This window comes from Chaetodon auriga, chromosome 3, assembly GCF_051107435.1.
Source record: "Chaetodon auriga isolate fChaAug3 chromosome 3, fChaAug3.hap1, whole genome shotgun sequence".
Taxonomy (NCBI): Eukaryota; Metazoa; Chordata; class Actinopteri; order Chaetodontiformes; family Chaetodontidae; genus Chaetodon; species Chaetodon auriga.
In genome coordinates this window covers 6,929,227-6,945,193 of record NC_135076.1, presented here as the reverse complement: position 1 = coordinate 6,945,193, position 15,967 = coordinate 6,929,227, and the positions used below count along the sequence as shown (strand labels likewise).

The following is a 15,967-nucleotide window of genomic DNA, read 5'->3' as shown; positions in this document are numbered from 1 at the left end:
TGTAGTGCCAAGTGCTCTCTGCTGTAGTTGTTTTACAGAGCACTTTCCAGTGATAGCAGATCCTCTCCGCATGCTCTTATTCTAAAGTCTAAAAATGAGGATGAAGCTGCATCACTCTGAGAGTTATGACGTAGAATTATGAGGTGTTTTTAGCAGCAATGATGGGGTAAAAGCTTGTAAGCCCTGGGTGTAGGTTGAATCACTGGTGCGTTTTAGGGAAGGATGGGAAGAGAGGGAAGCAAAACCAAGCTGTATGAAATATTTTAAGTTATGTAATATTAAAATCAGTTAAATAGAAATGGTTTTTACGTCGTAATGAACTGAAAAGATGGAAGGAAACTAGGCAGCAAAACTGTCAAACTGTTGAGAGAGAAGGAGTTGGGAAGATGAAAAGTGTCCTGAGGCACCGTTCTGTTCGGGGGAACGGTTTTGAACAAAGAAAGCAATAAAATGGAAGCGAGATGCTGCTGCCTAATTAGAGCTTTAAGGACTCATTTGAGTTGCTTGAAGCTCCCTCAATTTCACGACGCTCAGATAAGAGGGCAGAAAACACTGGGTAGCAGCAGGTTTTCTATCAAGGGACCACCACAGTGAGACAGAAGTGAAGCACCTTTTTAATTGCTTCTTTGTCTGGGTTCCATTTTTAGTACGAGGTTTTAGATCTTTTCTCTGCAAGTTTTAAAAGGAATATCGACCGCATTGTTTCTTAACCAGTGAGTTATGGTCTGACAGTCCGGGTGACTGTGGCCTTTCTTCACAACGAGAAAACCTGAGGCCAATCTCCTTTTTTGGCAGCATTTGTGTTTTTACCTTGATTAAACCAATTTTCCATCCAGTCTGTATTTTTCCCATCCTGATTACATCATCATTACATGAAGAGACATATTGTGTATCAGGCCTGAAATTGTGTGACACAGAGGATTGAAATTGGGTTTTTCTGCCTACCAATCTGTTGTATCACTGATGTACACCTCCATAGAAAATGAATTAGATAATAAGGAAAATGGAGCTGTAACAGCATCAAAGGCCTACATTTCCACAGATAAATTCACTACCACCGTAGCAATGAGTGAGAAATTCTAGTTTGAGTATATAGTGCATCTTGTCTTGTTTGCAAAAACCCTGTTAAAATCCAAATACTGCAATGCATTGTCAATATTAGAGCACAGCATGACAGAGCTGTACCTTTCCTTTGACACCAGACTGAAAATGTCAGACTCAAAGGCACTTCGTCATACACTGCAATGCATACATTCTGCAAAACTGCAGGTATTGTGATGCATAATGAATGGTTGTCTGGCTGTATATCAAGTATCACAGAATCCCCCTGCAATCATTATCGCGTGTATTGTGTCAAAACAGCGTTGTGTCTGGATTTGTCCTGTTGTTCAGCAAACTCAGGTCTGATGTTTGTACTCCTGCTTGTTTTATTCTTGCAGAGCACGGCAAACATTAGCACAGCAAACCTGATGTTGTTCTAGGTCCCCAAAACATGATAGCGTGTGTCTAAGGATTCAACTGATTAATAACTATAACAATAACTCTGTTTGTGCAGCACTTTTCAAAGCAGGAGTTATAAAGCCCTCAGACTATGCACATTCAACAGGACAATAATTCATAAAATGAATAGAAAAGAAGAGCATGAACTGATTCAACTGTTTTTCAAGGCCGATATGTTTTTGCATTGAGCTGCAACAGTGAAAATGATAATAGTGACAGTGAGAGATTGACTGTAATAGAAAAACAACACAATGAGTCGTTTCAGCATGTTTACATTGACTTTTGTGTGTTGTATGTTCGGCAGTTTTTACGACGGGGGCATAGGAGGAAGTCAACCTTTTAATCCAAGTAAATGTCCCCATTGAATATTGTATTTAATTGTGAATCAAGTGATATTCCATTTCAGGTGGAACCATAAAAAGACAATGAGATGGAGACACACACAGCCAGATAAACAGGGGTGCAGGTGGGGGAAAGAAACAGCCCGAGAGAGCCAGCTGTAATTATTTAGTGCTTATCATCTGTCAATTTTTTATTCCTTTTATATATTTTATCTGTAGGAGCAGCCTCTGTTTTCACAGAAACTAGCTCTGGTCATTTGCAGAATGCAACCAAACTTAACCTTGCGTGGCTGCAGCAGAGCAGTTTCTTTTTGATCAGATATTCAGATGACAAAGTCGAGCTCTGACTTTTAAAAGAAAAAGTTTTTTTCCCCAACTTCTTCTGTTTTGTTCGGTGTTCTTTTACCAGCCAGTGCAGCTCAGTGAGAGATTTAACGTGGACAGCATCAGGACAAATGTGACACTTGCTCCCAAGGCCTCAGTATAAACCACGCTGGAGTGGCTGATGCACTATTAGAGTTGTCAGCAGGGCAGCACATGTCCAAGTCGAGCTCCTCTCTTCTACAGCTCAAGATGGGAACCTGTCGGCTGAATTACACCAGCGAAGTCATCATCAGGGTGTCAGTCTTTACAAATGAGGTCTGCAGAGGCGGCCTGCCCCGAACACAATCTGGAATCACCTCTATTTGTTGCTAAGTGGAAGGATAATGGAAGTAGATGACTGTCTTCCTCAGCACTTGTTTTTCTGTCTGCTGAGTGAATGCGGGAGAGGAGGAGAGGGAGGCGGAGGAGGTATGGAGGCCTTCGGATGGGAGCTATGAATTTTGACTTCCTCGTGTCTTGTAGTAAGGATATTACTACATGGGCTCAGGAACACTTTGTGAAACTGTTTGCAGATGATTGCATTCTGTTTTTATTTATGTTTTACACAGTGTCCCAACTTTTTAGGAGTCGGGCTGTAGTAACGTGAGAGAAAAGAGACACGAGAGAAGCATGAAAAAGAGTAAGAGCAGACTGTGAACAGCTTGTTTAAGAGCAGAAGAAGAGGAGGTTGTTCTCCAGACTTAGTTCAGTACTACAAATATTGATGTATACTTGATATTCAGGCCATAAACATTTGTCTTGATTTAAGAGAATGGAGAGTAAGATTAGTCGTTTGGTAAGTCCATTGAAAGTGAATAGGTAATGGTTTTGCTAGTCAGACAGACTCAGATTCATGACATTTTTATACAGACGAGATGATTAACAGATTGAAACTCTAATTAAACAGAACAATCATGAATCAATCAGTAAGCAAAATAATGAGTCTGATTCTAACGAGAGTGGTATTTCTGCTGTGTAATTTGGTCAGTATGTTAAAATGAAATTCGTACTGAAGTACAAGCAAGGAGTCAATTTAAAGACATGGATTCACTTTTTGTTGATTTATTTATTGTTTTTTTTAACGTTGACTGTACATTTATTAACATTGTCAATGCATCGTTCGCTCAAAGCTCTTGCTACGTGGACAGTCTCCCTGAAAACGATTAAATGAATGAACTAATGAATAAATTAACGAGCGCTGATTGAAAGAGTTCATGGGCATGCAGAGGAACAGTAAAAAGAGAATAACAATGTTATGCCACATCATCAGGCTCTCTGATTATATACAACATGCACAGCAATAAGAAGGGGGATATTAATAGAAATGATGTATGTGCTAAACAAGACGACACTCCTACATTGACACTAACTGTGAAATAGTGAAGGACTTCGCTCTGTGCAGTGTGTCAGAAGGCTGAAGCGGCCTTGGCATGTTGTTCAAATACCATTTGTTTTCCAGTTTGCCTTTTAATGTGTGTCACATTGACGTCAGGAGCCAAGAGCCTCCTTGCTGCCACGGTAACGAGTTCTGTGTCACCACATCAAGCTGGAATGAGAAACCAGAGGGTCGTTAAGAGTTTCAATGACTTGTAACTCCATGAGGCCCCGTTTTTCACGGCGCCCTGAAAGTACACCGCAGCTCTTGTGGGCCCTTCACATCAGCTGCCTTCCTGCAGATGTTATGGCCACCTGTTCAGATGTGCTGCAGTACTGATTCAAAACCAAAAGGTTGACTGATAGAAGAAGCAGTACTGGATTGTTCCTGACTGACATTAAAATGTATGTAGTGTAATGCGATAAAAGCATGTCGCACACCCTCTCCTTCAGGACCTCGTTGACTGTATCAGACAGCTGACATTTGAAGCCCTGCTGGGCTGTGTTCAAACTCCAGGGTTAAGTCTCATCAAACCATTGAGAGCCACGCCGTGTCTCCTGTCAGAAAATCATTAGTAAGTGGGCTCCTTCAGTACACTTCTTCTGAACCGCTCTTGTGATTTGAAACCTTGAGAATTTCTCCTTTGAAACTGTTGAAAGCAATTATGTGCTCAGGATGGGAGATGGCTGGCTGAATAGGGTGGGAGGTGGAGCCACCAACATTTGATTTGGAGAGTACTTTGAAGTAAAAATGGGCAGTCATTGCTGCTACAAAAGCTTGTAACGGTGTGTGTGTGTGTGTGTGTGTGTGCGCACACGCAACATGTGTGCACTGAGTGAGCAGTGCCCCCCCCCCCCCCCCCCCTTATATAAATGATTCAGAGTGTAATAGAAGTTTTATCCTTTCAGTCTTAGATTGAAATAGAGTCTGCTTTAATCTTGCCGACCACAGCAGACTGTGGCATTAAGGTTACATGAGGATCAGAGCAGCCACTGGTGCTCTGCTGCTCATGTCATAAAAATGAAATAGATGGATATAAAGCCACAGTAATTACAAAGACCTAATATCTGTCACTCCAGTACCGAGGACCTGTGTGTGTGTGTGTGTGTGTGTGTATTTGCATTTTTGTAGTCTACATAATGGAGAGAGATCAAATACCATAGAGAAAGCCAATGCTAATGATGAATTAAATTATTAGTCTGCTGGGTTTTTTTTTTTTTTGATTGACTAATCGTGTTATAAAATGTCTGGAAATGGTGAAAAATGCCTACCCACATTTACCAGAGAGCAAGGTAACATATTCACAATGTAGAATGGTTTTGTCCAACTGTTAAAATCCACATATTGGGTTTTAACAATATCGTTATAGAAGAGAGGCAAGCAGGAAATAGTGAAATTGGTAGAAATGACAAAGGTCAAGGTTGCTTTTATTGTTTCCTGAGAGAGAAAAACGTCTGCTCTGCTGCATAAAAAATTAGACATGTCTCAAAAGAAAACAAATGAATAAATAACACACACTGGCAAACGCTGTACACAAGAATGACTGTGCTTAAGCGACGTTTACCTTTTACCAGAATCCATCAGCTCGGCGCTGGAGGAGATATGTAGCAATGCTAATGGACCTGCTAATTGCTTAATCACTTCTCACAATTGTTGACGAATTTCTGTCAATCAACTTGAGTTGAGCTGAAATTTCTACACATATCAAGTCAGCTGCTCAGTGTGTAACGTTAGCTGCTTCAGCCCGCCGCTGTACGTGGAGCGTGTGTCCAGCTATTGATGATCAAACCTGAACTTCAGCCTCGTGCACAACCGGCAGCTCTGCTTGAGCCTCTTGGATTGTGAGCTTTTCTCCACGTCCCCGCTGAGTGTCACTGATTGATCTGTTTCCTTCCAGCTGGCAAAACACTCCGATTGTTTGCTGTACTTTGCTGGCATTGCTTTGATTAATTACCAGGCAGTAAAACTACAGTGCGGACTGATCAGTTACTGCCACCTGCTGAACCGACTCAGCCACATCCTAAAGCCTCTCAGCTCCTGCCTGAGTCATTAGCTGAGGGCACAAACGGCTGTTAAGCACCTTGAAATTGCTTGAAATTAGAAGACGATCTCCATTTTTCTCTTTAGCTTATTCTGTTCTTATTACTGTTCCTTTGTTTTGTTTTGTGGATACTCACGTAGCACATCTGTATGCTTTTATTTTGTTAAACTGAGCAACAACTGTGTATTCTTTGTTATTTTTGGAAACTTTTGCTCAAAATTCCACAGTGCACAATGCAGACATGAAACTGCAGTTATGCAACACTGCACCTGTCAGACACAAAGCGATGATTTAAACGTGTCAACACACCCGCTGCTCGCTGTAGAGCAGCCGTTGAATGTTTGCTGTGCAGGAACAAAAAGCTTGGTGCACTACGAGCAGCCAATAGTACTATCAGCTTTTTGCTGTTATCGTTACACAAATATTTGAGGCTAACAGCGCTCACTCCTGATTTCCCTGACAAGCAAATTCTGTTTGAGGGGCCATCAGAGTTTGACCCTGCTCTTCAAGTGGAGTGGTGTGTGGTCTATCTGTGCGTTTGGGGAATTCAGATAAGGGATAGCGGTGACCTAGTGTTTGTATACCCTGCTCTGAGCTTCACTTCCTATCTCATATCCCCCATTTTCCCCTCCTCTATCTGTCCATCTACCCCTCGACTCACCTCTCCCTGTGCAGGTCCACCTGCTGAAGGACCAGCTGAGTGCGGAGGCCACGGCTCGCCTGGAGGCCCAGGCTCGAGTCCACCAGCTGCTGCTGCAGAACAAAGACCTGCTGCAGCACATCTCGCTGCTGGTTAAACAGATCCAGGAGCTGGAGACCAAGATGTCTGGACCAAACTCCAGTGAGTAGATCAAATACACAGATATGCTGGAGTTTATATAGATGAAGGTATGCTACACAGTGTGAACAGCTGCTGGGACACGGACACACGTGGATGTTTTCCTACAGTGAAGGTATTTATTTTACTAGATTTTAACTTTGTGGTTGTGTTACTCAGATATTATTGCAGATGTCTGATGTTAGCCTTTTGCTTGTTATTAGCCTGCTAATTCAAATAATCTGATAAAATAGACACAATCGTGAAGCATTGTGCAAACCTTATGTTCAGTAACTTCAAAGTCGTAAAAGGGAGCAACATCAAGCGTGTCCCAGCTGGGTTCATCACTTTTTTCATGTCCCCTGGAAACAGATCCACGGCTGTCTGTGCTACTGGCAGCACGTTTCTGATTTTGGTTGTGTTGTGTGCATTTGCAGCATGTTTCCTAAATGCTTTGCATCTGTTCTCTAATTAATGATGTTTTCTTAATCAGCCTAATTTGCTGCCCAGCTCTCCCATTCACCCCACACCACAGCAGACTACCTTAGAATAATGGGAATATAACAGCCTGCAACCTCCTACAATTTTAGGCTGCATGATGATGTTGTTGTACACTGTCAGTTAAGTCAGGTGCAGGTGTCTGTTTCTTGACTTAATCCAAGAGATTAGGTTGTGTAGAAATGCAGGAAACTTGTTTTAAACTACTTTTTCCTCCTGACAGAGGACCTCCCAGATCCCCCGACACTGTGTGTTTTTCCACCTTTGCTCCCCCATTTTAAAACATTATCAGACACGCATGCAACTGCTACTTCAACTACTCATAAAACACAATATAAAATGCTGTTTATTACTTAAGATAAACAAAGAACCTTGGAAGCAGTGTGGATAAGACCTGCACTGAGCCAGCCATAATTAGGATTCTGTGTCACACAGATAAGTATACAAAAGCGGTTAGGGTTATGTTCAGCCATCACGGTTCATATAATGAACAGTGACAATGATAAGAGAAAAGAAATGAAAGATGGACGTGACTGAGGCAGAAACATGGTAATTCAGTATCTTATGCCATCACCTCCAGGTCAACACACACTATCGCTGTCGGGTATAGTCCCTGCATTTGACAGAGCAAACATCCATCCACACATCCAGCCACACAAACACACACACACACACACACACACACACACACACACACACACACAACCATATTACTAACCGTGACCTACACACTGAGAGAGCAGGCATACTCAGCTCTGTGCACTCATACAGACAGCAAACACAGCTGAGTGAAGCACGCACCTAAACAGGCTTCTAAATGGAAATTTCTACATGAAAGCCTCTGAGTCCAAGTAAGAGACTGGATTCTGTTGTCGTATCGGCCCCTCGCCGCTCTGTTTGTCATGCACAACACACGTTCTGCCGCTCCTCTTTCGTCCACGACCCCCTCCGTCCTCTCCGTCATTCTCCCCACAGCTTCACATATTGTTCAGCCTGTTCATCAGCTATTCAGACAGACTATCTTCTCCGCACTATCGCAGTCTGGCCTGCCCTCTAATCATCACCCTGAGAGAAACAATCTTTTATCTTATCAGCGTTTCAGAAATCCAGCGTGGAAAGTATTTTCTCATTGGCACCTCTGCATGCTGGAGGTTTGAAAAGGACCTCGTTTTGCACAAGGTCAGCAAAAACTGTGCTGTGGACACACTCGGAGGCAAACTCGATCTTGAATGGAGATGAAATTGTTTTTGTAGCATGATGTAACGTTCAGGCTTTCAGACCTTTCTCATGGCACATTTTGACTTCATGGCTGCGTTTCATCTCTCCTGTGTGCCAGGATTGGGCTCGCTGGCGCACTATCATGGCTTATTGTCACAACTAAATGGAAAGGAACTGTCATTGATGCTGTTAGTTGCGCCTGTCATTTTCCTGCTATCACAATCGAAAATGTCCACCATGAGAAAGGTATATTTCACAGCATTTTTTACTGCGTTTTGTCAAATTTTCCGGCTAGAAACGTGGTCTGGCTGTAGATGAGAAGAGGCGGGGAGCCCATGCAGGAGGTTTAAGCCCAGTTCATTACTTCATCACTAGAAGCCTCCCAAAGGCATGCTGATATGCTGAAAAGATCCTTTTTTGTTTGTTCGTTTTCTTTATTTTTCTTTTTGTATCAGTAGTCTGTCCTGTAGGCTTGAAAGGTGGCGCTGAAAAGCTTGCAGATTGCTTTTTTGCACAGGAGAACAGCTGGAGTTAAGCGTTACAATACATTTCAAAGGACTAAAAATCTATATGTCAATACTTCAAAATGTTGACAGAAACTTTTGAAACCGCTCTGCTGATGATCATTATGTTCAGTATTTATGAAGTGCTTTTATCCAAAGCGCTTTCCAATTTGCCTCTGTAGTATATTTCACTTTGAAGGATATTAAATTATTCTAGCAAAGAACTTTATTCTGTTAAAAGGAAGAAGTGGATTTACACTCAATTTCAGCTATCAGAAATCTGCATATTAAATACTTGCATTAAATTTACCTCAGGGCACCATCCTTTGAGAGGGAAAAGTTGATAGCCAATTAATTAATTTAGTTTCATTAATGAATAAATGATTGAATGACTGAAGTTGCAAATGTAGCATCGTACCAAATTGGTAAATGAGCAGCATCAGACGAGCTCGAGCATGACATCTTAATCAATGCATTAATCAGTGAAAACACAAAAGAGCGAGTGAATGAAATCTTTATGACTAAACATTAAAATAAGGCTTAAGGCACCGCTCAGCAGCTGAGAGAGATGGGAAGCCAAAAGAAATGATCTGAACTAATTACATCATAACTATACTGATGGATGGGAAATCCTAATGTTTGAGGTATTCCTATTAATCTATAGCGTCCACCCTGCATCACAGGAGGTGTTGTCTGACCTGCTGATGCATGGCCATGTGGAGAGGTCGCTCTGGAGGGAGGAGAGGCGAGCAGCTTAGCCAGCTGATGCGTCTCTTTCTCCCGTCTGGAGCTCTCGGGTATTTCCGAGCATCTTGGCTCGGCTTGAGTCGGCTGTCTCTCAACAAGCAGCAGGGCGATGACCTCTTCTGAATGCGCCCACTTGGTTGCGCAAGAGACTCGTGGCAGCTCTGACAGAATTTGTCACAGCGTTGACTTCTCTGACTCTGAACTGAAGGAAGAATGTTGTTTCTTCTTGCTTTTGTCTTCTGAGGGGCCCGTGTCTGGTATCAGATGTCCGGTGACAGAGGCATGAAACTTCACCGCTTCTCCCTTTAAATGTCTCCCAATTCTTTTCTCTTGCTCCACTTTCTTTCCTACATAATGAGTAAAATGTAGTAGTTTAATGCTTCCATGTTTAAAAGCTTAGCTTCATCATCATCATCATCATCATCATCCTAAAAAATAAGTAGTAGACAGTATTAACCCGGCTGTTCATGCCCTAATGACAACCATGCTGCAACGTGTGTTATATAAATGTAGAGTGTGTGTGTCTGTGTGTGTGTGTGTGTTATTCCCTGTCACACACAGGCACTCCGAGGGTGACCTGTGTGAGTTACGGCATCTCAATCTTGCCTTGCCTTTTGATATAAGCTGTGATCAGTTTTCTGGTTAAACATGTACACATTAACAATTTAAACACACAATCTAAGCTGCAATAATTAGAGTGAGGACATAAATGATTTATCATGCACATCATGATTATATCAAGACATACAGCATGTTTGAGGTTCAGAAAGAACAGGCATCAATTTTATGAATATTCTTTGAAACATGAAGCAGGGCCTTACACTAATGAGACTCCAAATGGTCAAAATTGTCACTGAACAATAGGTTTGAATGAAGTGCTGCTGAATAAGACCTGATGCTGCTGTGTTATTTGGTTTTGATGTGTGTTTCACATGACTGGAAGCCCAAAGGAAAGTGCATTCTGCTGCTTGGGTGGATTCCTCCTGCTAAAGGAAGGCTCTCTGTGAAGCACTCTGCTTAGTATTGATACTGAAAACATGGAGTATTCCTTTAATGTCTCTTTTGCTCAGTTTTTGAGCTCTAGGTCTGTCCTCCATGCCCATGAAGCAGGAAGCGAAGCATGTTTCACTGAGCAGCCCCTGACGATGATGAAATACTTTGAAATCTGTTTTTTTTTTCTTCCCTCACTTACCCACTATAAAAGCACATTGATTTGTTGGTAACCGAGTGATTGATTTTGTTCGAATTTCCAAGGAGCTGTAATCTGCTATCCACCACGATTCACATATATCCGTATCACATTCGTTATTCTTCTGCCACGATACAACGGGAGGGGTGACGGCGATGAATGTAAATCAAGTGGAGCCTTTGAATGTGGTATAAATATGTGATCTGTCCTTAATTCCTTGTCTCTCCCTCCCTCTCCTCTTCATTCTGTTCTGCTTCCTCTCCTTTCTTCTCTCCAGTGGGATCTCAGGACAGTTTGTTGGAGATCACCTTTCGGTCTACAGTACCTTCAGTGATCTGCGACCCCACAACTCCTAAACCTGAGGTGTCCGCCATCAACCTGCCCATGCTGGGCACCTCTGACGGGATCAGCAACGCCTTCTCACCTTCCAATGGGACTCTTGGAAGCCCCCTAGGTAGGGACCAGTGTCTTCTCAAACTGGAGTGTTTCCGTTTCCTCCCGGGGCCTCCGCCTCCTCCGCTCCCCTCGCCTCCCCCACTGCTCAAGGCTAACACGCCAGAGAGCAAAGATCAGGAGGTGTCTGAGGCAAAGTTGTTGTCCAGTGACGTGAAATCTCTGGGCTGCCTGGACTTTGCCAGGTTTCGCGAGTCAGGTATCGCCTCAGAGTACGAGTCGAACACAGACGACAGCGATGACAATGAGGATGAGGGGGAGGACGATGAGGAGGAGATGGAGATCTTTGGCTGGGGCACGGACGAGGAGACACTGAGGCTGCTTAACGTTCTCAACAGACAGGAAACCCCTGACTGTCTGGGAGATGAAATAGCGGTGTAACGCACTAACCTGCCCCCTTGACAAATCCTGTCGAGATAAAACACCATAGCCTTGACCTGTTTTTGTCCACTCACTTCAAGTACTCTGTAGAAATAACCATGTAGAGAACTACCCTCTGTCAGACGTGCACAATGATATACAAGGCTTACACCAACACAGTGGTGTAATATAGGTGATGCAAACGGAAAGAGAAAGGAAAGACTCAAATAGATAATTAAATAAAAGCAAATTCACTGTAGGTGAAGAGCGCTGAAGTAGCTCTGGTCAAACACGTCACGGTCTGGGATGCTATCGAAGGGATCCTGAACATATCAGTCACTCAGGCATTCATTAAATTTGTCCCTGTAAAAATTTGAGCTCACCAGTGAGGTGAGTAACATTTATTTATTTATTTAACGTGTGTGCATGTGTGTATCAGACAGTCCTGGATCGGGGCTACAGCTCCAGTTAAATGAGTTTCAACCAGAGCGAAAAATTCATCCTGATCCCTGAGATCTTGTAGAGTTCTGTGAATGAACACGGGCACCAGAGTCAGCTGGGGCTCCTGGTAAGTTTTCAAATCAGTCCAAATGAAGCAGAGTCAGTACACGTCATCAGCCACTGTCACGACTGTCACATTTGTTTTCTGTTAACTGGCAAAAAATGTGTAGTTTATTTGCAGTCACAGTGGTGTGAATAAAGCAGGATAATGATTCGCTTCACATTCAGTCTGAACACCTCTTAAGACTATGAGTATCACCTTAAGTATCCCCTGCTGGTCTCACCTGTAATACATGTCTCAAAAGACAACCGTGTGAATGTAATCTCTAATCTATATGCATACTCATGCATATCCACTTATTCCTTAAAATCCACTGCTTCTTTCCTTCCTTTTCTTTTCCCTCTATTATTGATCACACACATAGACCTCGTATCCACAGAGCACACACACCCCTAAAATCTCCTTCCAGCTCTCTGTTGCTGAATTTCAATTTGAGATTTTTTTTTTTTAGAGCTCTTTAACAAAATCAGGGAGTTTACATTAAAAGTCTTTCCTGCGTTCAACAGTTTGGAAACGTAAGCTAGTCTGTCTTTGTCGTGAAGATGTCAAGATGTAACATGAAATCAAACCAAAAGCAAAGGTTAGTTCAGGGGCAAGCTCTCAATTTGTCAGGATTGGGAGCGCAGCTGTCAGTCATGCTGGCGGGAACAAGTTGACAGAGTTTGGGACTGGAGAGACTGATGAGCTCTTGTCCTTTCTGGAGTGAAAAGTGACTCTTCTGCTGAGCGAAGATGAACACTTCAGCCAAACACGGGAGGAACTTTATTACCGTCTCTGTGTTTGGAGAGGGACAGTCCTTTCTTGCTCAGCTCGTAATTAATCAAAGACTATTTTTAGACAAAAACCTGTGTGTAATGTATGTGCAAACTTTATTTTCTACGTCATCCCACAGAACTGGTGAACTGCTCCGTCCTTGACTTCTTCAGGCAGCCCTCTTTTTCTCTCTTCACCATTTGTTGACTTGGTAGTCAGAGCATGTTTGCACTCTTCTCACTTGTCCACACATTTCCCCGCTTTTTAATTTATGGAAAGCCGGGATTAGTTGGACCTCGAGGAACGCTGTTTGTTTCTTTTATTCATCCCGTAAACAAAAACTCTTCCCTCGTGCCAGAGCGGCAGCTCACGGATGACAGCCAAAAGTGGTCTCGTTTGTTTAAACCCAGCTCTGTGTATGGCCTCCAAGCACAATGCAGTATTAAAGTGTTCATTTTGTTTCACGAGCAAAGCCGCAGAGTTTTCTGTCTACGCATTGTAGCCCAGTTTATCAGAGCACTCCTGTCAAATCAATGCAGACAGGCCAGTGTTTGGCAAAGGTAGATGCTGCAGAGATTTAAAGGGGAACCACGCCAGTTCTCAATGCGCTCACTATCTTTTGCAAAGAGCTTTAGCCTGATAGCATCAAACCAATCTAGTGAGAGTCCAGTAAGCTAACTCCTCGTTAGCTGCTGGCTTTCTGAGGGTGTTTGTATTAAAGGATAACAGAGATTCAATCTGAGATGTTATTTCCCTGAAAGTTTCTTAATTTGTACCAACTTTTCTAAATCAATGTGTGTAAAGTGTGTTGGACAGTCCTTCTATCAGAACTGCTGAGACACAAATGAAGACCATTTGACATTTAGTGGAGTCTTCAAGGTTCTAAAGTTTGGACCTGATCTGTAATAATCCTGTGGAAAATCTACTCTACTGACATGCACACATTTATTTTCAAAGAATGAGCTGATCTGATTGGAACCCAAGGATGATTAGACTTGAGACAAAATGCCGTCACCCCAAACAGACAGGCGGGAGCATGATGCTCCACGAACAAGCAGCCATCATTAAAACGAGTGGAAATACAACAAAAAACATGTTTCTCTCCTCTAATGATGATGACACACCATCTGATCGAGACGATAGCAGGTCCGCTTGGATCTACATGGGTGTTAAATGTACTGTCCAACAGACCTGAGACCCCCAGCAAGAGAAAGGGAGCCTAACCCAAACAGAAAAGACTGAATATAATATTGTTTTGGCCCAACGTGGGTCACAGGTTTTGTTTTGGTTACAGGGGATCATGTGAACCCATAATGATCTCCTAACAAGAGGATTTTACATGTTGATCCAGAGTAAATATCCTCTGTGATTATGACTGAAATAATGGGGAATGAAGGGAGAGACAGACGGAGAGTGACATGCAATAAAACTCTCCTCTCCGAACTTGACCCGTGGACATCGTGGTTCGTGGTCAGCGCCTTATAGACCGCGAGGGTGCCCCGTCATTAAATTCTCTGGTTAGGGTGTTTTCATTGAAACTGAAGCTGGACTAAACATTTGCAGAGACACTCAGAAGTTCTCTGACACCACACTGACAACCACTGTGCACTTGGCTTTCTCTCTTTCTGTTACCCTGAGTGAGACTTTGTTGGTTTCCCTGAAGCGCTCACTTGTCTTTTAACGTGTTTCAACCAGCTGACAGGAAACATACAGATCAGACACGTGTGTCAGACTGGGAACTGTGAAGGATGTCCTCTCTGTTTGACACCCTCTCCTCCTCGTCTGCCTCTCCTCTCTTGTTTCATTATCTGCCCTTTTTCCTCCTCTTCTCACTTTTCCTAAAAATGTTCCTGTAATATTGAAATTCTAAATATGACATTAACACATGAAAATCTGACTTGTGAACCTTATCATGGTACAAATTTTAATATGAAAGATCTGTCAGACAGCTCACCATCAGGTAAAATATAAGAAAGGAGCTCATGGCTAGAAGATAGTAATAAACAGACTTTTCATCTTTACCCAGGACGTGTGAACTATAAAAACGCCATTAAAATCATGTTTCAGCAACTGATGCGGCCATTGTCAGATACTATGATCATTTTAAAAGTAATGAAACAGCCCTTGAAATCGACCAAAATACATTCAGACTTACAGTAAATCATCAGTGACACACATCTCCACACTAATATTGCAATGATTTAAAAAGGTGACCCCATCTCATGACTCAATAATTGCACTTAATCAAAGAATGAATCACATTATCAGGTAAGACATTACTTCAATATCAGGCTCAATCACATTTTTGACTTATATAGAGAGAGAGGTTGCCTGGAGACAAGGGTGTGTCTGGAGAACGGGCACTCTAAAAGTAAGTAAGTTATCTTATTTCTAATTACTTATGTCTTCACTCTCGTGCCCTCAACCCACAAATGGGATCATTTGAATGAGAGTGATGCAGAGAGAAAGCCTGTGATGTCTGACAAAGTCCAGTGGCGATGCGGCACTCAATTCATCTTGAGTTGTCGCCTCTCCTGAGGTTGACGAGGTTGGTGTTCATACAGCAAAGAAGCCATTCAAACCAACAAGGTCTTTGTCACATCTTTAACTCTTTCTACTGCCTGTCAAATGTAATTTGATCTAAACGTAACAGTAATGGATACGTGCCAGCCTGTTGGAATGGAGAATTTTCGGTGGACATTGTATAAATGTCTTCATCCTACTTTGTCAGTGCTGAGTCGTTTTTTTTCTGAAATCACCACATGCTGAGGTCACATCTAATAACCAATCAGATACTGGAGGAGGAAAATCTTCTTCAGTCACCCTGAAAACAAATGAAAGCATTCAAATCCCACCTTAAATGTGCTGCCAGTTGGTCAGACTCACCATCCTTGTATCCCCTTTCCAAAATTGGTAAACCCAAATCTTTGCCTTGCCTTTGAGTCCATTGTATACACAAATTACATTTTGCATCAGACTTCGGTTCAGACTTTCTGTACGACTGCACAACCTGAAGTGGTACCTTGAAATGTAAAGGCCACTCAAAATTCCCTTACTTTACCTTATTTTCCTAATTTTTCTGTTCCTGAAAAGGCATTAACATAAGTATAGAAATAAAACAAAGAGTACAAACTCTGCTGTCTGTTTCTGCATCTTACGCTCGTCTTAACTTGCAGTTCTTTATTCTGAAGCTCTCTTTTCTGTTTCTAGCCTGCTCTTCTAGCCTCTGGGGTAAATACTCTCAGTT

The 15,967-nt window shown here is 42.4% G+C and overlaps 1 protein-coding gene across 4 annotated transcripts in view; it reads left to right on the top strand.

Moving 5' to 3' along the window:
* Nucleotides 1-15,967, top strand: part of LOC143318084 (carboxyl-terminal PDZ ligand of neuronal nitric oxide synthase protein-like) — a 170,658-nt gene that overhangs the window by 130,005 nt on the left and 24,686 nt on the right. For 2 of the 4 annotated variants that reach the window (XM_076726046.1, XM_076726045.1), the window contains exons 9-10: nt 6,296-6,461; nt 10,870-11,046. In XM_076726046.1, coding sequence (XP_076582161.1) covers nt 6,296-6,461; nt 10,870-11,046 — 343 coding nt within the window. Of the gene's footprint in view, nt 1-6,295; nt 6,462-10,869; nt 14,097-15,967 lie in introns of those variants that run through there. The other 2 variants (XM_076726048.1, XM_076726047.1) reach the window with 1 other exon arrangement.